The 26,861-nt window shown below is 41.9% G+C and overlaps 1 protein-coding gene across 1 annotated transcript; it reads right to left on the bottom strand.

The window, feature by feature from the left end:
• Nucleotides 1–21,945: 21,945 nt before the first annotated feature.
• On the bottom strand, nucleotides 21,946–23,946 carry LOC110497621 (protein FAM43A). The gene has a single exon (XM_021573900.3). It carries the CDS (start codon nucleotides 23,701–23,703, stop codon nucleotides 22,663–22,665), a length of 1,041 nt encoding a protein of 346 aa, XP_021429575.1. The 5' UTR covers nucleotides 23,704–23,946; the 3' UTR covers nucleotides 21,946–22,662.
• Nucleotides 23,947–26,861: the final 2,915 nt, after the last annotated feature.

The following is a 26,861-nucleotide window of genomic DNA, read 5'->3' as shown; positions in this document are numbered from 1 at the left end:
TCCTGCTGTTTTCAACTCTCTAGAGACAGAAGGAGCGGTAGAGATACACTTAATGATCGGCTATGAAAAGCCAACTGACATGTACTCCTGAGGTGCTGACTTGCTGCACCCTTGATGACTACTGTGATTATTATTATTTGACCATGCTGGTCATTTATGAACATTTGAACATCTTGGTCATGTTCTGTTATAATCTCCACCCGGCACAGCCAGAAGAGGACTGACCACCCCTCATATCCTGGTTCCTTTCTAGGTTTCTTCCTAGGTTTTGGCCTTTCTAGGGAGTTTTTCCACCTGTATTGTGCTTCTACACCTGTTTTGCTTGCTGTTTGGGGTTTTAGGCTGGGTTTCTGTACAGCACTTTGAGATATCAGCTGATGTAAGAAGGGCTATACAAATACATTTGATTTGATTTGATATGGTGGTAGGTGCCATGGGCACCGGTTTGAATGTGTCAAGAACTGCAACACTGCTGGGTTTTTCCACGCTCAACAGTTTCCTGTGTGTATCAAGAATGGTCCACCACCCAAAGGACATCCAGCTAATTTGACACAACTGTGGGAAGCATTGGAGTCAACATGGGCCAGCATCCCTGTGGAACATTTGACAACATTTGGCTGATTTCTGAGGGCAAAAGGGGGTGCATCTCAATATTAGGAAGGTGTTCCTAATGTTTTGTACACTCAGTGTATAGTTATATATAAAAAGTAATAGTAAATGCTGAAATATATTTAAGTATCAAAAGTAAAAGTAGGTGCTATAAATAATTGTTTAATCCTTATATTAAGCAACCCACATGGCTAGATGGATAGCTAAGGGCACACTCCAACACTACAAATTAAGCATTTGTGTTTTGTGAGTCTGCCAGAAAAAAAAGGCAGTAGCGATGACTACATGTTATCTTGATAAGTGTGTGAATTAGACCATTTTCCTGTCCTCCGAAGCATTCGAAATGTAACAAGTAATTTTGGGTGTCAAGGAAAATGTATGGGAGTAAAACATCTATATTTTATTTAGGAATGTAGCTGAGTAAAAGTATGTTTTCAAAAAATACAGTATAAATAGTAAAGTATAGATACTTTTACTTTGTTACTTTATGCCACTGCTACGCAGACGCACTAACGCAGTAGACAAAACATGCTGATTAACAGTGCAGTGAGGCAAAACTGTCAATAGACTTTACAATTTACAAACATTTCAAAACATTAACATGTAGTATGTGTGTGCATCTATCAGTTACACATACATGTCAGTACATACACACAACAAGTAGGTCACATGTGGGAGAGGTGTTGTGCGTTGAGGTGTTACGTTATTTGTTTTGTGAAACCAGGTTTGCCGGTCACTTGCATTATATAAGATGGAAGGGAGTTCCATGCACTCATGGATCTGTATTATACAGTATGTTTCCTTGAATTTGTTTTGGACCTGGGAACTGTGAAAAGACCCCTGGTGGCATGTCTGGTGGGGTAAGTGTGTGTGTCAGTCTTGTGTGTAAGTTGACTATGCAAACAATTTGGAATTTACAACACATGAATGTTTCTTATAAAAACAAGAAGAGAAGCAGTCAGTCTTTCCTCACATCATAGCCAAGAAAGATTGACATACATAGTCTTAATGTTGATTACAATGAAGAGCAAGACATGCTACTCTGTTCTGGGCCAGCTGCAGCTTAACTAGGTCTTTCTTTGCAGCACTTGACCATATGACTGGACAATAATCAAGATAAGATAAAACTAAAGCCTGCAGGACTTGCTTTGTGGAGTGTGGTGTCAAAAAAGCAGATCCTCTAAAGCTCTGCCAAGTTGGATTGGGAGCGTCGTTTCACAGCTATTTTCAGGTCTCTTCATTGATGTTCGATTGGGTTCAAGTGGCTGGGCCACTCAAGGACATTCAGAGACTTGTTCCAAAGCCACTCCTGTGTTGTCTTGGCTGTGTGCTTAGGGTCGTTGTCCGTTTGGAAGGTGAACCTTCACCCCAGTGTGAGGTCTTAAGCGCTCTGGAGCAGGTTTTCATCAATGATCTCTCTGTACTTTGCTCTGTTCATCTTTCCCTCGATCCTGACAAATCTTCAGTCCCTGCCACTGAATAAACATCCCCACAGCATGATGCTGCCACCACCATGCTGCATCGTAGGGATGGCACCATGTTTCCTCCAGATGTGACACTTGGCATTCAGGCCAAAGAGGCCAAATCTTGGTTTCATCAGACAAGATAATCTTGTTTCTCATGGTCTGAGAGTCCTTTATGTTCCTTTTGGCAAACTTCAAGTGGGCTGTCATGTGCCTTATACTAAGGATTGGCTTCCGCCTGGCCACTCTACCATAAAGGCCTGATTGGTGGAGTGCTGCAGGATGGGTGTCCTTCTGGAAGGTGTTCCACAGAGGAACTCTGGACCTCTGTCAGAGTGACCTTTGGGTTTTTGGTCACCTCCATGACCATTGGGTTCTTGGTCACCTCCATGACCATTGGGTTCTTGGTCACCTCCATGACCATTGGGTTCTTGGTCACCTCCATGACCAAGGCCCTTCTCCACCGATTGCTCAGTTTGGCCAGAAGGCCAGCTCTAGGAAGAGTCTTGGTGGTTCCAAACGTCTTATATTTAAGAATGACGAAGGCCACCGTGTTCTTGGGGACCTTCAATGCTGCAGAAATGTTTTGGTACCCTTCCCCAGATCTGTGCGTTGACACAATCCTGTCTCGGAGCTCTACGGACAATTCCTTCGACCTCATGGCTTGGTTTTTGCTCTGACATGCACTGTCAACTGAGGGACCTTATATAGACACGTGTGTGCCTTTCCAAATCATGTCCAATCAATGGAATTTACCACAGGTGGACTCCAAAAATCTCAAGGATGATCAATTGCAACAGGATGCACCTGAGCTCAGTTTCGAGTCTCAGTTTCGAATACTTATATAAATAAGGTATTTCTGTTGTTGTTTTTTATACCTTTGCAAACATAAAAAAAACTGTTTTCACTTTGTCATGGGGTATTATGTGTAGATTGATGAGTAAAAACAATAATTTAATCAATTTTAGAATAAGGCTGTAACATAACAAAATGTGGAAAAAGGGAAGGGGTCTGAATACTTTCTGAATGTCTTCCAGACTCTTGAAATACTTTGCAAATGCAACTTATTTCTATGTGAAAACTGTAATGGTCTGTTTGTTCATTTTCCGTAGACACTCTTATCCAGAGCAACTTACAGTAGTGAGTGCATACATTGTCATACTGTTCCCCCATGGGAATCAAACCCACAACCAAGAATTTCAAGTGCCAACTGAGCAACATCATCACGTCATCACAAACCACTTGATGTCTCAATGTACTCAATTACAGTATTGGTCATTGTTTTTCTTCATGGTGATGGAAAGTCTACAGGTACAAACCTAGATGACCATATGTACAATACAGTAATGTGGTTTGTAAGGATGGTAAATGAATACTTAAATATTTAATTTGATATGGATGTTTGATATGGATGTTTTGTGTCTTTGCACCTCATTTTCACCGTTTAATGTCAATGTTTGAGGACAGGGTTTTGTTCTTTCTTTTTAATTGTTTATATATATATTTTGCTTTTTCAGGGGGTGCTGCAGCACCCTCAGCACACCTACTTCCCGCGGCTATGGGAACTTCTTTTTGTTGTTGTTGATGTGCATGTGTGTGTGTGTGTGTGTGTGTGTGTGTGTGTGTGTGTGTGTGTGTGTGTGTGTGTGTGTGTGTGTGTGTGTGTGTGTGTGTGTGCATTAATGTAGTGTTAAAGAAAATTGTTGGGTTAACTGAGATCGCGTAAATCGCAAAAAGCTGCGTAAACTATGTTTACATGTGTTTACCCTCCACGGCTATGAGTATGTGTGTCTACAAGCACCTGCATTCTATGTCCTCCATTCCCAGTGTATCACTGCAGCCCTGCAGCAAAGTAGACAGAAGACGGCAGTACAACCATGTGTCAATACTGCACTGTGGACTGACTGTACACCATGCAAGATGCATAACTTATTTTTTTGTGTGAGCAATTGTTTGTCCTAGAATATATTGTGTTGGGAGGTACTTGAGACATCACATTAATTAAGACTCGAGACAGCATGAAGTGGTAAGAGATTACAGTAAATAGTACACCATTAGATAGTATTGGTAGTGTACTATGGTCTTGTTGTGTCCAGAAGATATTGGCCTCAGTCCTAAGAGTCTCTAAGAGGCTTTGAGTGGGTACCGACCAGGCGACCATCTGTCTCAATGTTCTGGACAGGGTCCTTCTGTGTATCTGGGAGATTAGCCCCCGTAGAACCAAACCAATACCTATTGCATTTTACTTTACTCTGTTCTACTCTGTTCTAGTAAATGCTCGTCCCTATATTTGCTGATGCACAATCAAGCAAGACGTGTATTCACTCTCATGGCACTTCTTGTTATTCATGGTGGCTGTTTACATAACTGCTTAGAGTATATCCCCAGCCGCGCCCTCAGAGCATGCGCAGACCAGCTGGCTGGTGTGTTTACGGACATATTCAATCAATCCCTATCCCAGTCTGTTGTTCCCACATGCTTCAAGAGGGCCACCATTGTTCCTGTTCCCAAGAAAGCTATGGTAATTGAGCTAAACGACTACCGCCCCTTAGGACTCACTTCCGTCATCATGAAGTGCTTTGAGAGACTAGTCAAGGACCATATCACCTCCACCCTCCCTGACACCCTAGGCCCACTCTAATTTGCTTACCGCCCAAATAGGTCCACAGACGATGCAATCTCAACCACACTGCACACTGCCCTAACCCATCTGGACAAGAGGAATACCTATGTGAGAATGCTGTTCATCTGCATTTAACACCATAGTGCCCTCCAAGCTGGTCATCAAGCTCGAGACCCTGGGTCTCGACCCCGCCCTGTGCAACTGGGTACTGGACTTCCTGACGGGCCGCCCCCAGGTGGTGAGGGTAGGCAACAACATCTCCACCCCGCTGATCCTCAACACTGGGGCCCCACAAGAGTGCGTTCTGAGCCCTCTCCTGTACTCCCTGTTCACCCACGACTGCGTGGCCACGCACGCCTCCAACTCAATCATCAAGTTTGTGGACGACACAACAGTGGTAGGCTTGATTACCAACAACGACGAGACGGCCTACAGGGAGCAGGTGAGGGCCCTCGGAGTGTGGTGTCAGGAAAATAACCTCACACTCAACGTCAACAAAACTAAGGAGATGATCGTGGACTTCAGGAAACAGCAGAGGGAGTAGTGGAGTGGAGAGGGTAGTAAGTTTTAAATTCCTCGGCGTACACATCACAGATAAACTGAATTGGTCCACCCACACAGACAGCATCTTGAAGAAGGCGCAGCAGCGCCTCTTCAACCTCAGGAGGCTGAAGAAATTTGGCTTGTCACTAAAAGCACTCACAAACTTCTACAGATGCACAATCGAGAGCATCCTGGCGGGCTGTATCACCGCCTGGTACGGCAACTGCTCCGCCCACAACCGTAAGGCTCTCCAGAGGGTAGTGAGGTCTGCACAACGCATCACCGGGGGCAAACTACCTGCCCTCCAGGACACCTACACCACCCGATGTCACAGGAAGGCCATAAAGATCATCAAGGACAACAACCACCCGAGCCACTGCCTGTTCACCCCGCTATCATCCAGAAGGCGAGGTCAGTACAGGTGCATCAAAGCTGGGACCGAGAGACTGAAAAACAGCCTCTATCTCAAGGCCATCAGACTGTTAAACAGCCACCACTAACATTGAGTGGCTGCTGCCAACACACTGACTCAACTCCAGCCACTTTAATAATGGGAATTGATGGGAAATGATGTAAAATATATCACTAGCCACTTTAAACAATGCTACCTAATATAATGTTTACATACCCTACATTATTCATCTCATATGTATACGTATATACTGTACTCTATATCATCTACTGCATCTTTATGTAATACATGTATCACTAGCCACTTTAACTATGCCACTTTGTTTACATACTCATCTCATATGTATATACTGTACTCAATACCATCTACTGTATTTTGCCTATGCCGCTCTGTACCATCACTCATTCATATATCTTTATGTACATATTCTTTATCCCCTTACACTTGTGTCTATACGGTAGTAGTTTTGGAATTGTTAGCTAGATTACTTGTTGGTTATTACTGCATTGTCGGAACTAGAAGCACAAGCATTTCGCTACACTCGCATTAGCATCTGCTAACCATGTGTATGTGACAAATAAAATTTGATTTGATTTGATATATCTGTTGTGGAAATCATCCAATTGCACACAATTAAAAAACAATTATTTTTGCATTTCACCATTATTTATATAGGTAAGTCAATTAAGAACACGTTTTTATTTACAATGACGACCTGTCAAAACATCCACTAACTGCTGTGTCATCATCTCCCATAATGCCCTAGGGTAGTAAGGAACCAGCTGAACCAGTTAGCCTAACCAGTGACCAGTCTGCATGTAGCCTTATGATTAACTGGGGTTTCTAAGGTTCATGGGTTCAAGTTTTATACACTACTTTAGTTCATAAGGCTATACTATACTTCTCCAACCTTGAGATTGATACATGTCATTGTAAACACAACAGACGTATAGAAGAGGCCTAGAAGACATCAGGTTTGCAGCTGTTTGCTTTTCAGGCTGAGGCTGCAGGCCACAGGATAAACATTGCTGGGATGTCTGTGGACCAAAGGCCCTTTTTTTGTACATTCTTGTCTCAGACAATGCATGGAATGGTTCCTTAGGTCTGCCAGCAGCACACAGTCTATCTAGTACTGTGTTATGGTCTCTTATGGCTGTTCAGTGGAATTCAATCAAAACTGCCCTGCATGCACTTTTTGCAATTCATAAACAATATTTTTAAGTACTGTAAGGTAATTTGTGTGGTGTTTTCCGAGAAAACTCATTATGGTATGAATTTTCTGATGATATATTTAATCCACCTAGACAGTGAGATTCCTGTGAAGGACTGATATGGGGAAGCAGGTGAAAAACAACATCCTCTGATTTGAAGGGGTTATTGTATCCAATCATTCCCATTGAGGAATTGTGAGAACCATGTGAGAACCCATTGTGAGAAACACGTACGTCAGTGAAATAGCACAGATCGATGACACCACCCAGACAGTGCTCACCAGACAGCACGGTAGAACATAACCATGTGTCAATACTGCACTGTGGCCTGACTGTACACCATGTCCTCTTCTTGGCTGATCTAAATACAGTGTAGTCACACTGGCCTATCAAAAATATGACCTGTCTATTATAAGTTATTGCCCATGGAACACTCAGCTCTAGTTTCATATTATCTCATCAATAATGATAGTTCCTAGAATCCCATAGTTAGAAAACAGAATCCCATAGTTAGAAAACATAATTCCACAGTTACAAAACAGAATCCCATAGTTACAAAATAGAATCCCATAGTTACAAAATAGAATCCCATAGTTAGAGAACAGAATCCCATAGTTGCAAAACAGAATCCCATAGTTACAAAACAGAATCCCATAGCTAAGAACACTTGGGGCCAGTTTCCCAAACCCAGATTAAGCCTAGTCCTGGACTAAAATGCACTTTCAATGGAAATTCTCCATTGAGAATGATTTGTAGTCCAGGACTAGGCTTAATCTGGGTCCGCGGAACCTGCCCATACTGACAGGTATACCCAGACTGTACAGTCCATAAAGATATGGTGGCATGTTTTCATCATCACACAGAAAATGATGAGGGATGGACCTCACCTTTGTCACAAAGTGCACAACTGGGACAAAGTGTAGAGGCTGGCACCAAACAAGATTCCCATATCTGTTCACAACAGTCGTGAGTTTATGATTTCCACTAATGTTAAATAAGAGGGCACTGTACTGTTTTGTTACATCATGCAGCCAGCCAAAATATAGACCTCTAAATAGAAACAAAGAAATCTACACTGAGTGTACAAAACATTAGGAACACATGCTCTTTCCATTACATAGACTGGCCAGGTGAATCCAGGTGAAAGCTATGATCCTTGCACATCCTCATCTGCACATCTATCACCCCAGTGTTAATTGCTAAATTGTAATGACTTCGCCACTATGGCCTATTTATTGCCTTACCTCCTTACTTCATTTGCACACACTGTATACAGATTTTCTATTGTGTTATTGACTGTACGTATGTTAATCCCATTTGTAACTCTGTGTTGTTGTTTTTGTCGTACTGCTTTTCTTTATCTTGGCCAGGTCGCAGTTGTAAATGAGAACTTGTTCTCAACTGGCCCACCTGGATAAAGGTCAAATACATATATTTTTTTAAATCCTTTATTGATGTCACTTGTTAAATCCACTTCAATCAGTGTAGATGAAGGGGAGGAGACAGGTTGAAAATATTTTTAAGCCTTAAAACAATTGAGACATGGATTGTGTATGTGTGCCATTCAGAGGATGAATGAGCAAGACAAAAGATTTAAGTGCCTTTGAACGGAGTATGATAGTAGGTGCCAGGCGCAACAGTTTGAGTGTGTCAAGAACTGCAACGCTGCTGGGTATTTTCATGCTCAACAGTTTCCCAGTGGTCCACCACCCAAAGGACTTCAAGCCAACTTGACACAACTGTGGGAAGCATTGGAGTCAACATGGGCTAGCATCCCTGTGGAACGCTTACGACACCTTGTAGAGTCCATGCCCTGACGAATTGAGTCTGTTCTGACGGCAAAGGGGGTTGCAACTCAATATTAAGAAGGTGCTAATGTTTTGTACACTCAGTGTAGATTTGGCTCAGCAGCAGACCTCCCAGGCAATCTCCCTCAGTGGTTAGTGTATTCTTTACACATCAACACTATATTCCTGCGTCAGCTTGAGACACCAGTCGCCACTAGTCCTCCAACCTGGTCTCAGAGCATTTCGTATTATTCTGTACATAAATGCTAGACACTCCGTTTAGAATACCGTTTCATATGGTATCAATTAATATTCTGGATGGCCTTCACCCATTTTGTATGATATGTTACGAATTTCAAATATATTATACGGTACGAATTTTCAAAACGTACAATATGTTAGAAATATAACGCAAATGTCTAACAACCTAAAGGTTGCGAGATCGAATATCATCACGGACAACTTCTGAAATATTTACTACTTTTTATCTACTTTGCAACTACTTAGCATGTTAGCTAACCCTTCCCCTAACCTTAACCCTTTTAAATCAAATCAAATCAAATGTTATTTGTCACATACACATGGTTAGCAGATGTTAATGCGAGTGTAGCGAAATGCTTGTGCTTCTAGTTCCGACAATGCAGTAATAACCAACAAGTAATCTAACTAACAATTCCAAAACTACTGTCTTATACACACAAGTGTAAGGGGAAAAATAATATGTACATAAAGATATATGAATGAGTGATGGTACAGAGCGGCATAGGCAAGATGCAGTAGATGGTATCGAGTACAGTATATACATATGAGATGAGTATGTAAACAAAGTGGCATAGTTAAAGTGGCTAGTGATACATGTATTACATAAAGATGCAGTACATGATATAGAGTACAGTATATACGTATACATATGAGATGAATAATGTAGGGTATGTAAACATTATATTAGGTAGCATTGTTTAAAGTGGCTAGTGATATATTTTACATCATTTCCCATCAATTCCCAATATTAAAGTGTCTGGAGTTGAGTCAGTGTGTTGGCAGCAGCCACTCAATGTTAGTGGTGGCTGTTTAACAGTCTGATGGCCTTGAGATAGAAGCTGTATTTCAGTCTCTCGGTCCCAGCTTTGATGCACCTGTACTGACCTCGCCTTCTGGATGATAGTGGGGTGAACAGGCAGTGGCTCAGGTAGTTGTTGTCCTTGATGATCTTTATGGCCTTCCTGTAACATCGGGTGGTGTAGGTGTCCTGGAGGGCAGGTAGTTTGCCCCCGGTGATGCGTTGTGCAGACCTCACTACCCTCTGGAGAGCCTTACGGTTGTGGGCGGAGCAGTTGCCGTACCAGGCGGTGATACAGCCCGACAGGATGCTCTCGATTGTGCATCTGTAGAAGTTTGTGAGTGCTTTTGGTGACAAGCCAAATTTCTTCAGCCTCCTGAGGTTGAAGAGGCGCTGCTGCGCCTTCTTCACGATGCTGTCTGTGTGGGTGGACCAATTCAGTTTGTCTGTGATGTGTATGCCGAGGAACTTAAAACTTGCTACCCTCTCCACTACTGTTCCATCGATGTGGATAGGGGGGTGTTCCCTCTGCTGTTTCCTGAAGTCCACAATCATCTCCTTAGTTTTGTTGACGTTGAGTGTGAGGTTATTTTCCTGACACCACACTCCGAGGGCCCTCACCTCCTCCCTGTAGGCCGTCTCGTCGTTGTTGGTAATCAAGCCTACCACTGTGGTGTCGTCCACAAACTTGATGATTGAGTTGGAGGCGTGCGTGGCCACGCAGTCGTGGGTGAACAGGGAGTACAGGAGAGGGCTCAGAACGCACCCTTGTGGGGCCCCAGTGTTGAGGATCAGCGGGGTGGAGATGTTGTTGCCTACCCTCACCACCTGGGGGCGGCCCGTCAGGAAGTCCAGTACCCAGTTGCACAGGGCGGGGTCGAGACCCAGGGTCTCGAGCTTGATGACGAGCTTGGAGGGTACTATGGTGTTAAATGCCGAGCTGTAGTCGATGAACAGCATTCTAACATAGGTATTCCTCTTGTCCAGATGGGTTAGGGCAGTGCGCAGTGTGGTTGAGATTGCATCGTCTGTGGACCTATTTGGGCGGTAAGCAAATAGGAGTGGGTCTAGGGTGTCAGGTAGGGTGGAGTTGATATGGTCCTTGACTAGTCTCTCAAAGCACTTCATGATGACGGAAGTGAGTGCTACGGGGCGGTAGTCGTTTAGCTCAGTTACCTTAGCTTTCTTGGGAACAGGAACAATGGTGGCCCTCTTGAAGCATGTGGGAACAGCAGACTGGGATAGGGATTGATTGAATATGTCCGTAAACACACCAGCCAGCTGGTCTGCGCATGCTCTGAGGGCGCGGCTGGGGATGCCGTCTGGCTCTGCAGCCTTGCGAGGGTTAACACGTTTAAATGTTTTTTACTCACCTCGGCTGCAGTGAAGGAGAGGCCGCATGTTTTGGTTGCAGGCCGTGTCAGTGGCACTGTCTTGTCCTCAAAGCGGGCAAAAAAGTTATTTAGTCTGCCTGGGAGCTAGACATCCTGGTCCGTGACGGGGCTGGTTTTCATTTTGTAATCAGTGATTGACTGTAGACCCTGCCACATACCTCTTGTGTCTGAGCCGTTGAATTGAGATTCTACTTTGTCTCTATACTGACGCTTAGCTTGTTTGATTGCCTTGTGGAGGGAATAGCTACACTGTTTGTATTAGGTCATATTTCCGGTCGCCTTGCCCTGATTAAAAGCAGTGGTTCTCGCTTTCAGTTTCACGCGAATGCTGCCATCAATCCACGGTTTCTGGTTTGGGAATGTTTTAATCGTTGCTATGGGAACAACATCTTCAACGCACGTTCTAATGAACTCGCACACCGAATCAGCGTATTTGTCAATGTTGTTGTCTGACGCAATACGAAACATATCCCAGTCCACGTGATGGAAGCAGTCTTGGAGTGTGGAATCAGATTGGTCGGACCAGCGTTGAACAGACCTCAGCGTGGTCTTTTAGCCTACTCCTAAAGTTAAACCTAACCTTAACTCTAACCCATAACCCCTAGCCTAGCTAACATTAGCCAACTGGGTAACATTAGCCACCTAGCTAGACTTCGTAACATATTATACATTTTGCAAATTGTACATTTTGCAAATTGTACATTTTGCAAATTTGTAACATATAATAGGAATTGTAATTCGTAACACATCATACGAAATGGGTGATGGATGTCCACAAATCAATACATACCATATGAAATGTAAGTGGACTGTTTCGGAATTATGTACAGAATAATACGGAATGCTCTGAGATGAGGTTGAGTCCTCATCAAACGATGAACTCAGTCCCTCTGGGAGAGCATAGCAGAGAGACTCTAGTCTTGTAACCCCTGCTTCTGTCTCCTGGTCATAAACACACTAAAGCTACTGGAGGAATTAATCTAGAGAGTGCATTAGCACATTTTCTAAGAATCTAAGAGATCATCTAGAGTTTCGGGAGAAGTACTGTAATACGATAAGAAGATACTGTACATATTGTAATATTCTCACTGAGTCCACTGTTTCCACATGAATGACAAGGTAGTATTTTAGGAAATTAACATAGCCGCCATGTCTTCCCACACAATCACAAAATGACCTCTTATATTTTCAATAATGATAAGTATCCTGTTCTGAAAATGGCCGTGGACAGATTTTGTTTCGATGGGATCTCCCCAGCCATACAGACAGGTAGTCTATCTGTCAGCCAGACGCGTGATTTCCCTACTTTCCTCCTGTTATTATTCCATTTCCTAACTGCTAACGGAAGGACGCAAATAACCATGGTGAAATGTATGACTCTCCTGGGGGGAACCTTTTGTGTCAGAAACTCTGAAAAACAAGAGCTACTGGCCGCAGAGTGGTGCTCTGGGGGCTCTAGTGTTTCACGGCTCATTACCAGGTGGCCATTATGGGGATAGGACAAGATATGCCTCTCCATGAGAACCTCCCTGTGTCTCAGACTAAAAAGTACTAGTGGAGGGGTCACATTGCCCAAACTACATCTGAGAGCAAAGTGACATATTCATAATGTAAAAGTTGTGTGAGCCTGGTACATTCTCAAGAGGCAATTGACTGAGCAGTGGTTCCCAACCAGTTAAGAATTTGTTCTTAACTGACTTGCCTAGTTAAATAATGCACATATGGGAGTACTTCAGGGGTACTCCTGGCAGAGCAAAATTCAGCTGGTGGTACAGTAAGCGAAAAGTGTTAGGCCAAGAATATATCTTTCCAGCTGATGCTGAAATCAGATTGGCCTTTCCTGCTGTGTGCTTCTTCAGTTTACCTTTATTTAATTAATGTGAATATTTGTCACATCATTGATGTGTCTGTATTCTTTCGCTACCAGAATAGCATAACAAGTTCTTGTTCCTTTGATGCCAAAATTCCAGAGACACCTCTGAACAAACATTCCTACAAATGTGTCGACATGAAAGTGTCTTAATGCCACAGACGAGCACGCACGGACACACACGCACACGCACACAAACGCTTACACGTCTACACTCCTGAAGGTAGGCTGTCCCAGCCAAAAAATGAGAGTTGTGGCTGGCATTGTGGTGGAGCCTCACACTAATGTCCAGGCTAATGTCTCTCAGAGCTTACCTTCCCTCACACAACCTAGGAATGTAATGGGGAGTGTCAGAAACGATTGTCTTTGTCTTTGACACCTGCCATGTCACTAAACCAGAGCACCCTGTTGTATTATGCCACTGCCAGGGAATGGGGCCACGGACATACAGATAACATTGAGTCAATACAACCAAAGTTGGCCTTGATTTGAATCTAGCCTATACGTACTGGGTACCGCAAAATGCACTATAATAGCAGCCTTGTTTGAGCTGCAAGTTGATTACTGTAATTGAAGCTCAGTTTGATTATACTGTACCAGTCAAATGTTTGGACACACCTACTCATTCCAGGGTTTTTCTTTATTTTGACTATTTTCTACATTGTACAATAATAGTGAAGACATCAAAACTATGAAATAACAGATATGGAATCATGTAGTAACCAAAAAAGTGTTAAACAAATCAAAACACATTTTATAGTTGAGATTCTTCAAAGTAGCCACCCTTTGCCTTGATGACAGCTGTGCACACTCTTGGCATTATATCAACCAGCTTCATGAGGTGGTCACCTGGAATGCATTCTAAGTAAAAGGTGTGCCTTGTTAAATGTTCATTTGTTGAATTTCTTTCCTTCTTAATGTGTTTGAGCCAATCATTTGTGTTATGACAAGGTCGAGATGGTATACAGAAGAGTCCATAAGTCCATAAAACAGCTCAAATAAGCAAAGAGAAACAACAGTCCATCATTACTTTAAGACATTTCACGAACATTTAAAGTTTCTTCAAGAGTGGTTGCAAAAACCATCAAGCGCTATAATGAAACTGGCTCTCATGAAGACCGTCACGGGAAAGGAAGACCCAGAGTTACCTCTGCTGAAGAGGATACGTTCATTAGAGTTAATCGCACCTCAGATTGCAGCCCAAATAAATGCTTCACAGGGTTCAAGTAACAGACACATCTCAACATCAACTGTTCAGGGGAGACCGCTTGAATCAGGCTTTCATGGTCGAATTGCTGCAAAGAAACCACTAATAAAGGACACCAATAAGAAGAATAGAGTTGTTTTGGCCAGGAAACACTAGCATTGAACATTAGACCGGTGGAAATCTGTCCTTTGGTCTGATGAGTCCAAATTTGAGATTTTTGGTTCCAACCGCCATGTCTCTGTGAGACGCAGAGTAGGTGAATGGATGACACTGTCTATGATTTATTTAGAATTCAAGGCACACTTAACCAGCATGGCTACCACAGTATTCTGCAGCGATACACCATGCCATCTGGTTTGCGATTAGTGGGACTATCATTTGTTTTTCAACAGGACAATGACCCAAAACACCTCCAGGCTGTGTAAGGGCTATTTGATCAAGAAGGAGAGTGATGGAGTGCTGCATCAGATGACCTTACCTCCACAATCACCCGACCTAAACCCAATTGAGATTTTAGAATGAGTTGGAAAGCAAAGTCAGAGAAAAGCAGCCAACAAGTGCTCAGCATATGTGGGAACTCCTTCAAGACTGTTTGGAAAAGCATTCCTTGTGAAGCTGGTTGAGAGAATGCATAGAGTGTGCAAAGCTGTCATCAAGAAAAGGTGTGGCTTCTTTGAAGAATCTCAAATGTTGTCACGACTTCCGCCGAAGTCGGCTCCTCTCCTTGTTCGGGCGGCGTTCGGCGGTCGACGTCACCGGTCTTCTAGCCATCAACGCTCCATTTTTCATTGTTCCATTTGTTTTGTCTTGTTCTCAGCACACCTGGTTTACATTCCCTAATCACACTGCATATATATATTCCTCTGTACCCCCCATGTCTTTGTGTGGAATTGTTTTGTTTTGTGTTTATTGTATCGCACCAGTCTGGTTTTTTCAACCTGGGCATTGCCTGTACCCTACTGAGAAAATTCTGGTGAAACTTATGGTTGTATTCTTGACGGTATTTTGCGCTTGTCACTTTTGCCAGTTGGCTTGAGTTGTAGCTGTTTGCGCCCGTCTGTTATTGCTCTTGGCAAATAAAGTCGCCTGATCAACTATCTTTGCTCTCCTACACTTGACTCGAATGACCAGCAGCGAAAACACTGACAAATGTAAAAAATATTTTGAATTGTTGAACGCTTTTTTGGTCACTACATGATTCCATATGTGTAGTGTATTGTTCCATGGTGTTAATGCCTTCACTATTATTCTACAATGTAGAAAATAGTAAAAAATAAAGAAAAAGCTTTGAATGAGTAGGTGTGTCAAACTTTTAGCTGGTATTGTATGTCTCCAGATTCTAAATCATACTCAAAAACAACAACAGTTGAAGTTGGAAGTTTAGATACACCTTAACCAAATACATTTAAACTCAGTTTTTCACAATTCCTGACATTTAATCCTAGTAAAAATTCCCTGTCTTTGGTAAATTAAGATCACCGCTTTATTTTAAGAATGTGAAATGTCAAAATAATAGTAGAGAGAATTATTTATTTCAGCTTTTATCTCTTTCATCACATTCCCAGTGGGTCAGAAGTTACCATACACTCAATTAGTATTTGGTAGCATTGCCTTTAAATTGTTTAACTTGTGTCAAACTTTTTGGGTTGGCTTCCACAAGCTTCCCACAATATGTTGGGTGAATTTTGGCCCATTCCTCCAGACAGAGCTGGTGTAACTGAGTCAGGTTTGTAGGCCTCCTTGCTCGCACATGCTTTTTCAGTTCTGCCAACAAATATTCTATAGGATTGAGGTCAGGGATTTGTGATGGTCACTCCAATACCTTGACTTTGTTGTCCTTAAGCCATTTTGCCACAACTTTGGAAGTATGCTTGGGGTCATTGTCCATTTGGAAGACCCATTTGCGACCAAGCTTTAACTTCCTGATTGATGTCTTAAGATTTTGCTTCAATATATCCACATAATTGTCCTGCCTCATGATGCCATCTATTTTGTGAAGCGCACCAGTCCCTCCTTCAGCAAAGCACCGCCACAACATGATGCTGCCACCCCTGTGCTTCACGGTCGGGATGATGTTCTTCGGCTTGCAAGCCTCTCCCTTTTTCCACCAAACATAACGATGGTCATTATGGCCAAACAGTTATATTTTTTCTTCATCAGACCAGAGGACATTTCTCCAAAAAGTACGATCTTTGTCCCCATGTGCAGTTGCAAACCGTAGTCTGGCTTTTTCATGGCGGTTTTGGAGCAGTGGCTTCTTCCTTGCTGAGCGGCCTTTCAGGTTATGTCGATATACGACTTGTTTTACTTTGGATATAGATACTTTTGTACCCGTTTCCTCCAGCATCTTCACAAGGTCCTTTGCTGTTGTTCTGGGATTGATTTACACTTTTCGCACCAAAGTATGTATTTCAATTTTTAGTAGGATTAAATGTCAGGAATTGTGAAAAACTGAGTTTAAATGTTTTTGGCTAAGGTGTATGTAAACTTCTGACTTCAACTGAAATTGCATTTTCCCACCAGTGGTGTTCCCACCAAACTGACTTGTTGCGGATAAAAATCTGTGCGTGATGACGTAGCGCACACAACATTTACCTTTTCGCTTAAGTTTTCATGTAGGGAATAAAAATCTAATGTTCAATGTGTTTCCATCGCATTTTCAACTCTACCGATAGTTTTGTTCCAAACTCTTGTGTTAAATAGCAAATGTGCCTATTCTGGTCTTGGCAAGTGCGCTCCAGCCAACGACTTACAGATACAGTCCGGGTAGGCTCTGCAGGTAGGTCAGTCTACACGATGAGAATATTTGTCAAACTGCAGTCAAGCATCAATCATCATGTCACCTGAATAAGACCCTCTGCATTTATTGGAAAGGTGCATCTAGCTCATACTGTGTTCTTTCACCACCCTGTGAAGTTCCTCATAATTTATTTAATCTGTAGCTTAATAAATTGCATGGTTTCCCAAGTCGTAGGGGGGGGACCACACACCATATCATGCGTGACTCCAAGTTTACTTCAAAATGATGGTTATTATATCAATATTTGCGCATAAAGGCGTTTCCATCGTCATTTCTCGCATTATAGTTATTACAGACACAAAACTCTCCTGTTGAGTCATATACGTACATTACAGTAGGTTAAGCAAACATTATGCTGTTTGTTTAAAGGTTCCGAACAGTGAAAATCATGTTGTTTAATTTTTTTTTAATTGGATGATATTTGGATGAAACCAGTTCATGGTAGGTAGACCAAAGTATGAAAAATGACTGTAGTTGGTACATAGATGGTCCCCTCCCCCCATGTGAAAAGTTTGGATTCAGGATGCAGGCATTACTTTCGGCTTCATGCAATGTCATGTAAAGCTGGAAATGTTATACACCAATGGTAGGATCCTATAATTTTAACTAATTTAAATACTTAATGCCTTAAAACCGTCATCACATGTAACTCAAGCAGAACGACACTGGTAACTAACCCTTTTCATCTAAGTTCTGACTTTTATCTAGCAAATAGTTACCAGCATGCCGGGAAAGAGCACACTGTGTTGTGACTGGATGCCATAGTGTTAATTTAAAGTTTTTCTGAAGAATGAAGAAATCTGACAGCAGTGGCTGCTTTTCATTTCTGGTGGACAGGCTACATTGAAAATTATTATTTTACTTTCAACCTCCTTTTGTCTTTCCTATCAAGTTGTAATGATGGACATTTTAGAAAATTAAACATCTACTCTGTCTGCACAGCTTCCTAGGCAACCACCACAGCAGGAATGCAGTGATACAAAATCAGCTTTCCCAGGACAAAGAAGGGGGGATATGCTGTGAAGCCTTTGAAGACAGACCCAACATCCTATAAGTCATAGTTATTCATTTCAGATCAATTGAGCATTTCAGGCACACCAAAATTCAAAATATAAACATTGAAATGTTTCACAAAAAAGTACACAACCAAATATTGCATATTTAAAATTGAATACTTCAAAAACACCAGAAAATATTGTAGAATGAGTAGATCATTTGATAGAATCATAACTCAGAACAGTAAATCAAAGGAAGCAAAATGTACTACCCATTTAACAAACATTTCCCTTTTCAAAAACATCACAGACAACGTAGACAGGCTCCTGGATCTCCTCTCAACGAGGTCACCCTTGATCCAGCGCCGTATGTGAGGAAACTGTGTGAGCTGTCCATCCCAGGATCCCTGTCTGCTCAGTGTGAGAGGCCATAGCTGGATTTGTCTCCCGCTTCAATCTTGGGGGTGACTGAAGCCACGTGGTTAACTGAAACCTGCTTGATTGATGCCGGGTACATCGGTCCCCCTCCTCTCCCACCCCCCTCCCTGACAATCTCTGTAGTTGGTTGCATTTCCTAAAGTCTAAGTAATTCACTTTTACGTGATATGATGTCACATTTTGTCACTTTGTATTGCTGGTTTTCCAAGCATTCAGACGGGAGATGATTGGACAAATCAATGGGGTCCATCCAGACTGTAGGGGAGTCTGGTGCCTATATTAGGCTTATTTTATTATTTGTTTTATGTCAAATGACGTCTCACTATTATTTCTCACCTGTATTTCTCAATTGTGTTCATGTTTATTAATATGTCAGCTATGCTGGCCTTTTTGTAAATTATTAAATAAATGTCTGATCAATACACACAATTCTGAACATTTTGTCATTTATAATGCTAATGCAGAGGCACCAATAAATTGTCAAATACAGTTAATGTATGCTGTTTTCATGTACATTCCCTTATGTGTAAGGTTCTAAGGTGACTCAGGTTAGACTAATTATTGTGAAGAAGTGTATCAGCGAATTGTATTCTGCAATTAGTTACAAAACAATAGATATGCAGTTGTGTATTGCTGCTGTTTGTCTGATATCCAATAGTCCATGAACAGCTCTGTTGACCATGAGAGCATTTTGCAGAGAAATGGGTTGAGGCATACTATTTAGGCTCGGAATGACATGTGGCCCATTGTTAACTGGTCATCAATGGCATGTGGCCCATTATTTACCTTGTTTCCTGGCAACAACCACAAGGGTGTTTCAAAGAGCTGTCAGTCAAGGCAAGCTCATGAATATAAGCTCCCCACCCGCTCAAAAATATTATGGGTGATGTTTTGGTCATTCATTGGCTACTTTTACTTGGGAAATAGGATGACTCTGCGGGACCTTTAAGAGGAAATTGTAGGTGAGCTTTGAACATTATAGGGGTTCCCTGAGGGTGCAGCGGTCTAAGGCACTGCATATCTGTGCAAGAGGCGTCACTACAGACACCCTGCTTCAATTCCAGGCTGTATCACAATCGGCTGTGATTGGGAGTCCCATAGGGCGGCGCACAATTGGCTGGGGTAGGCCGTCAATGTAAATAAGAATTTGTTCTTAACTGACTTGCCTAGTTAAATAAAGGTTCAAATTAAAAGCCTGTTTTATTATAATTATCAACACAGAAGGAGAGACAATAAAGTCGGCTCTTTTCCCAGGAGGTTTTAATTACCATATGTTCACATGCACTAAATGTCAACACGTCGTATCCTACTTTTAATCACACGCAGTCAATACACATCGAGAGGATATCCAGGTTACCCTGAGATACAAGAGAGAGAGGAACAACGTGTGATGTTTGGCGGCCCTGTAATAGAGCATCTAAATGGAGCTTGCTGGCACGGAGTGAAAATATACAGGTCACTGCTGCACTAGGGCCAAACTGTCTAGTGATTGCAAGGGGAGCTTTAAATACTATACCAATGGACAGTTTCACTGTCTTTATGAGAGGTTTATAGCTCTAGTTTGCAGTTGTCCACTAATAGCACATCCTGCTGCTTTATTTTCAGGGTGGGCGTGGGCTGATGATGTCGTACTGTCTGTGGTGTAATTATTGTACGGGAGGCTTCAATGAGACAGCAGCTGGAGCAGCATCACATCGAGAAGGGAAACTGTGTGGGTTTTGACCCGCTTGCTATTTCGGTACAGTTTCATACGCTTCCTGATAGAAAAAAAGGAGAGTGAAGTGAGTGACACAGCCCAGTAGTGGAGTTTTGTGTTACCGTGTTCTATGGAGCACCACTGCATCAATTCAAAATGAGGAGAAGTTTAGCCCAAAGCACCGACTTACCATTTTTAGAGCCATGGTAGGCCATCCAGGCCATACATGAAGTGTTGTAAAAGTCTGGAGACAGCCTAGGTTGATTGAGACACTGTTCATATAACAAGACACATCCACACATCACCTGGGTACTAAACAGGGAGCAAGCTCACCTTTCTCCCCTAATCTCTAATTCAGTTCCTATTCGCTACTGAGCAGCTGCAGCAGAGGTAGAAGTGGCTGCCTCTGAAGCAGCATCTCTGCGTCCAGTAGAGGTCTCTTAGGTAAAGCACTGGCAGATAGAATGAGGCTAATGCCGGGCTGGAGTTGCACTGCACTATAGCTGACTAGAATATTAATGTCCACATCAATACAGTAGTCCCCCCACATAGTCAGCCACAGAGAGTAGTGACTCCCCTCAGCTCTTCTCATGAAAAATTATATGAAAAATGCCATGCTTAGTGTGACAGCCCCAGCCCCCGACAGAACACTGCTGTGACCACAGTGGCACTACTGAGTTATTAATACCACTCAGTGTCAGACAGGAACTGTATACATTTGGTGGAATCCATGTGGGCCTGGTGCTAAGCGGGCTTGGTAGTGCATGGGAGGGAAGTAGCCATGCCAGTCCTTTCACTTATAGAAAAGCAGCTAAAGTAGAGTGTGGTGGCAGTGTGTGAATGCACATAGCCTAAGACCTTACATAGCCTAAGACCTTATTCTGTTCAGACGAGACAACCCAGGCTGTAGGCAAGATTTCAAATATCAAACCTGTCAAGATGACATTTGGACTAAGATACAAACATGACTCAGAGATGTACTGATACACATAGCTATTGCAGATATACTTAAGGTACTTAAATCTGTACCAAATTATGCAGTAACTAAGTTGTAATAATAGATGAATAACATTTAGTTTAGTAACTACTATAAAAAAGACTCCTTGGTCTTACATTAAGTATTTGTTTGATGTAACACAATGCTCTATCCTTCATGACTTGAGCACCTTGTGTTGTTGTGGTTTAGCTGGGCCTGCCCTGCCCATAAGGTTCTATGACTGCAACCATAACAATCATGAAGCATTTCTAGTAATTCCATCATTCCCATGGTGACTGCAATACTGTAGGCACACAGAGCAGGAGAGAAAATAGAGGTGTTGGAGAGGTGTGGCTTGTCGACTCAACAAGTAGCCTAATACAGCTACTATATGTAACATCTTGAAACAGTGACCAAAATAAACTGAGCAATGCAGAATGTCTGTGAGAGAACTGACAGTTGACTAGAAATCACTAGAACAAAATAGTATTTTTCCTTCCCCAGAAGAAATTTGTCCTTGAGATCTAGGCTCTACATGTCTCTCCTATGCATGCCACCCTGTAGCAAAACAATTTCCCCAAAATGATGTGATTCCCAAGAATGAGGGGTGTCATGTCAGCAAATTGATCACTTATCAATCAACAACAAAAAGCAGGCCTTCAAATTTTGAGGTGTGAATGCTGACATGAATGTTTCTATTATTTCATCGCAATTCTAAACCCAGTGATGGATATAATCAGGACTTCATTTGGAGGCGGAACGTTAAGAGCCATCAAATTACAAGGTGCGCTTGATGGAGATGATACCTGATTTGAACAAATAATGTTCCAAATGAGTGCATAAACTATACAAACGCCTGCATGTTATTTTGTTGTTTTTATTTGTATTTTTTTTAGGTTCACATAAACAAACCAATTTTTTCTCCTTTAAAAAATAATGGATATTTTTATACACAATGCATTTACTATGTATATCTTAATACATTAGGGTATTGTTCTTTTGCACAGCAAAGATATGACATTTATGTTTCTGATAACATATACGAGAAAACGATATTATACACATAATAAACGTAATACTCGACTGAATTTCACAACAGTGCAAAAACATAATTGTAGAAAAGCGTCCTGAAAGGAGAGTGAGTGACTTCTAATTTAACCCATTGCGAAAAAAAGGAAACGTGCTTTCAAAATGGAATGTTAGGCTACACATTTCTGGACAATGTTGTGCAAGAAAAAATGCATTTCCACGCGGGAAATGGGTTGGGTAAACAAGTTCTAATACAAAGCATCTTATTAAAGTGGGAATCCGCGGTGCATCACTCTCCTGGGACGCACGGTGACTTCGGGGTTCAGTCTCAGCATGCAGTCCTGCCCCTTTTCTGTAGGCTATCAATGTTCGCCAAAATATCATTAAATAACTATAACATAGGCTACCCCTCTAGATCCTTTCAAGTCGGCGAGGGGGTACAATACTACAGGCATAGGCTACACTCACAGCCGACAGCAGAAAATAAACAGAAAAGGAAATTGTTCTTATCCCAGTGGAGGGAATTTTGGCTCCAGGAAAACGTAGACTTCATGATATTTCCTGCATCTTCCCCTCCTCTAATCCGTTTGAGACAGAAATTGGCTCCTGGTTGCTTTCTATTGACGACTCGCTGCCCGTGCTCTCCCCTGAGAGGAGTCGTGTAACCCTAAGGTCAGCTTTTAGTGTTTGTACGTCGTTTCCTATGCTCATCTCTCCAAGGTCACTGATGATCTGGGACAGCTCCTGTTTACCATTGCCCACACAATCGTCATCCGTGTCTAAAATGTCCTCACACTCAAAGTGCATCGCTTTCTCCTCTTCCTCCTCTCCGAGCAAGTCCTCTGTGATAGAGCCCAATTTGGGTGCGCTCCTGCTGCGCTCCACCGGCGGTTTGTAATAACACTGTCCATTTAGAAGCTTCCTGAGGGGCACAAGGGGTATGGTTTGTTCCCCTATCAGCTGCTGTTGCTGGTGCCTTGCATCGTCCCTCCTTTTAAGTCTTTTAAATTCAGAAAGCGCTGTCGCCGAGGTCTGGTACAAAAGCAGTGCCATGGCCTTTGCCTTCTCCGGCTTGGACACCAGTACCGCATGGCACCGCAGCATCACTGCCTTGTGCTTCATCTCATGTCTGTATATCCAAGCGAAAATTTTGGGTAGCCTTGGGTCCGCAACGCAATAGGTTATCCGGTGCAATAAATACAAATGTCCCGGTCTCCTCGCTTTGTCGTCCACATGCACCATTCGGATGCCCTGCGAGCTGATGGTCAGTTTCATCTTCGTGCCATTTTTGCCCATTTCACTCTTGCCCCAAATTTTGCTCACAGCCACGTCCGTACAGCCTTCGCCTTTCGACTGGATGGTGGTGGCATTACCCAGGTAGAGGACCGTGTAGGTTGGGTCCTCACTGGTAATTTTAACCTTTTTCCTTTTTGTCTTGAACATGCTTCCAACCCTGTTCAAAGCACTCTCCGGGCAAGACTTGGCAAAGGAGGTCAGGGCAGAGTAGTTCAAACTCACGGCATAACCCTTCTGCTTAGACTGTTTATCTTCCTCAATCAAGTCGAACTTATTCTTCTTCCAAGGCAGCATTATATGGTCGTGTCACGTCCACAGCAATTACGTACACTATAGCGAACGTTTTACTGCAACTAAATCGTATATATTTTACTGACTTTGATGATTTATTAGAGACTCCTATACAACAAACGTTCAAGTTATCCTGTACTTAATTTGTTTATCCTCTCAAGACTTCGCCATAACCACAAGTGCGCTCTCCCATTCTATGTTCGCTGTCTATCTGACAGAGGTTGGGTCTGCTGAGAATTGAATGGTCTACATTGGCTATATACTGGGTTGAACCATTACAGTGTCTCTGTAGGGGAACATAGAGGGAGGGATGGATGGAACCATTATGAGAGAGACCAAAGTCAAACAGCTCTACCTTGAGGATGCAATTGGCACTCAGGGTGCTTTTGCCGAGGTTCATTTACTGAACTGAAATAACAAGAATTTGGAAATAATAGGCTAATGTACAAACTGATATAACCGCTTATATACATCGACCTGTAAATTCCAATAATACTTCCATTGTACATATACTCACTCAGAGCAGAACTGATAGATTTTTTTAAATCATTGGCAACTTTAATAAATAAACCACTAGTTACTTCAATAATGCCACTTTAATAATTCCAATAATACTTCCATTGTACATATACTCACTCAGAGCAGAACTGATAGATTTTCAAATCATTGGCAACTGTAATAAATAAATCACTAGTCACTTCAATAATGCCACTTTAATAATGTTTACATATCTCGCATTACTCATCCCATATGTATCTACTGTATTTTTATACCATCTATTGCATCTTGCCTATGCCGCACAGTCATCGCTCATCCATATATTTATATGTATATATTCTTATTCCATCCCTTTACTTAGATTTGTGTGTATTAGGTAGTTGTTGTGGAATTGTTAGATTACTTGTTAGATATTACTGCACTGTGGAACTAGAAGCACAAGCATTTCGCTACACTCGCAATAACATCTGCTAACCATGTGTATGTGACCAACACAATTTGATTTGATTTGATATAAAGAGTCTGCATATAGTTAGTTTGAAAACAAAATGAAATACAAGATGGATAACAGTAGAACCTATAGTTTCCGTATATCGCCATCTGGCGGCCAGTTGGGCTACCTAGTCTGTAACAAGCTTAAAATCCAATAATAACATTAATAATATTCATATTGTTAATAATAACAATAATAAGTAGGCTATGCATATAATTAGGCTATAGTATAATTTTCTCTTCATGAAACACCCCAAACATTAGATTATTTTTAAACAACCTGTAAAAATGGAAAATGGCTTGTTTTCGATTTCTGAATTTGAAAGACGAAAATTTGAAATCTACTTGTTTTGTCATTTATTGTGTCAAAATTGGACATGGAATAACGGAAAACAAATAAAGACAAACTGTATTACATTTTCCGACTTGAATGTTAGTCTGTGTGAGTGTGACAAAAGAAAGAAAAACGCCCCCACAGAGTACAGCCCATGTGCCGGTCGCATCAAATCCATTGTACTGAAACACTGTTTTCGCAGTGCGAGAAAACTAGCCGTTCTGTTACGCACAGCATGCAGCTGCTCAAGAAGCGTGACACTTGGCTCCCAGGAGCACCCAATGGCAATTACAAGTGTGGCCACTGTGTACATTGTGACAGTACGACCAATACTAAAGTTTTTTTTACCACCCGAGAACAGATAAAGAATACAAAATCCAAAGCTTCATTAATTGTAGCACCACAAATGTCATACACAGTACCAGTCAAAAGTTTGGACACACCTACTCATTCCATGGTTTTTCTTTATTTGTACTATTTTCTACATTGTAGAATAATAGTGAATACATCAAAACTATGAAATAAGACATATGGAATCATGTACAGTGGTTGCTCCACTAAAAGTTTTGCAATTATGCTGCAGGATTTAGGGGTAATTTGTGGTTTAGTACAGTACCCTGCATCACTACTTCATTGCTCCAGACCAGCGCAAGGGGGAGTTAGAGCACTGATTATGCTTTTGGGTCCCAAGGCGATACTGTGTCTCTGTAGTACTGTAGCCTACTCCCGGCCAGTCATGTTGTATAGTGCTTGAGTGGCGCAGCAGTCTAAGACACTGAATCACAGTGCAAGAAATATTGCTACAGATTCTGGTTCAATACCCATGCCGGCCTTGACTGGGAGACCCATGAGATGACTGTAGGTTTTTGGTTTCTTATTTATCAATAAATAATTATAAATAACAAACTAGCTTTATTTACATATTAGTAACAATGTCTCACCCCATGTTCAATAATGGCCTTTTTCCTCACTCATTTTATGTTATTTGAAAATGAAATAATCTCCAAAATATTGTTAAATACTCAAATCCATGGAAATCAATGACATTCATGTTGTCTTGTATGAGAAATTGAGAAGTGATAGGAGAGTGGGCCGACAGCTGCTGTCAGTTGTAGGAAGTGATGTATGTATGAAAGTGAGGAGAAGGAGGAGGGGTGGAGTTCCTAAGAGCTAGAGGTGACTCCTGACCTGTACAATGGGCAAATGTGTTGAAGGGAGACAGAGCGTGAGTAAAAATTGGAGAGAAAGGAAAGACATGGGTCGACCTGTTCTTTCCCAGCAGTAATGGTTGAGCCAAGCACACCTTCATCCAAAATGTAACTCACTCTTGTTCAACTTTTTTTTATTAAATCGGTTTAATTCAATGTTTAAATGTGCTTCAAGTGTGGTTTTTACTCAAATCTAAGGGATGTCGGCATGGGGGAGTGTGGGTTTGGGGAGGGAGATGGGATAGACGAGTTTGGTTAAAGAAACTCACTCTACCTCCCCACCTAGTCTTGATGAGTCAAAAAAGTGAATGCAATTGCTTCATTTTACCTGTGATCCTAAATTTTAAAAAATGTAATATTTTATAAGTTAAAAGCTAAGACAAAATATTGTGTAATGACATTTACTTTGTCTTTACACATCTACTGGCCAACTGCATTTGCCATCCACTTCAGCTAGCATTACCTGCTTTTCGTAAGTGTCAAAATGTGATACAAGCTGTATTATTATGCTTATGTACAGTGCCTTCAGAAAGTCTACCACTTGACTTACTACACAATTTGTTATGTTGCAGCCTGAATAAAAAACATGTTACCCATCTACACACAATACCCCATAATGATAAAGTTAT

The sequence above is a fragment of the Oncorhynchus mykiss genome, chromosome 1, assembly GCF_057628025.1.
Source record: "Oncorhynchus mykiss isolate SJ-2025 chromosome 1, ASM5762802v1, whole genome shotgun sequence".
Classification (NCBI taxonomy): Eukaryota; Metazoa; Chordata; class Actinopteri; order Salmoniformes; family Salmonidae; genus Oncorhynchus; species Oncorhynchus mykiss.
Note: the sequence above shows the minus strand (reverse complement) of the source record. Positions and strands in the feature narration are given on the sequence as shown.

Bases quoted from the DNA above. Each gene is read 5' to 3' on its own strand.
- LOC110497621 (XM_021573900.3), bottom strand. From the start codon at position 23,703: ATGCTGCCTTGGAAGAAGAATAAGTTCGACTTGATTGAGGAAGATAAA.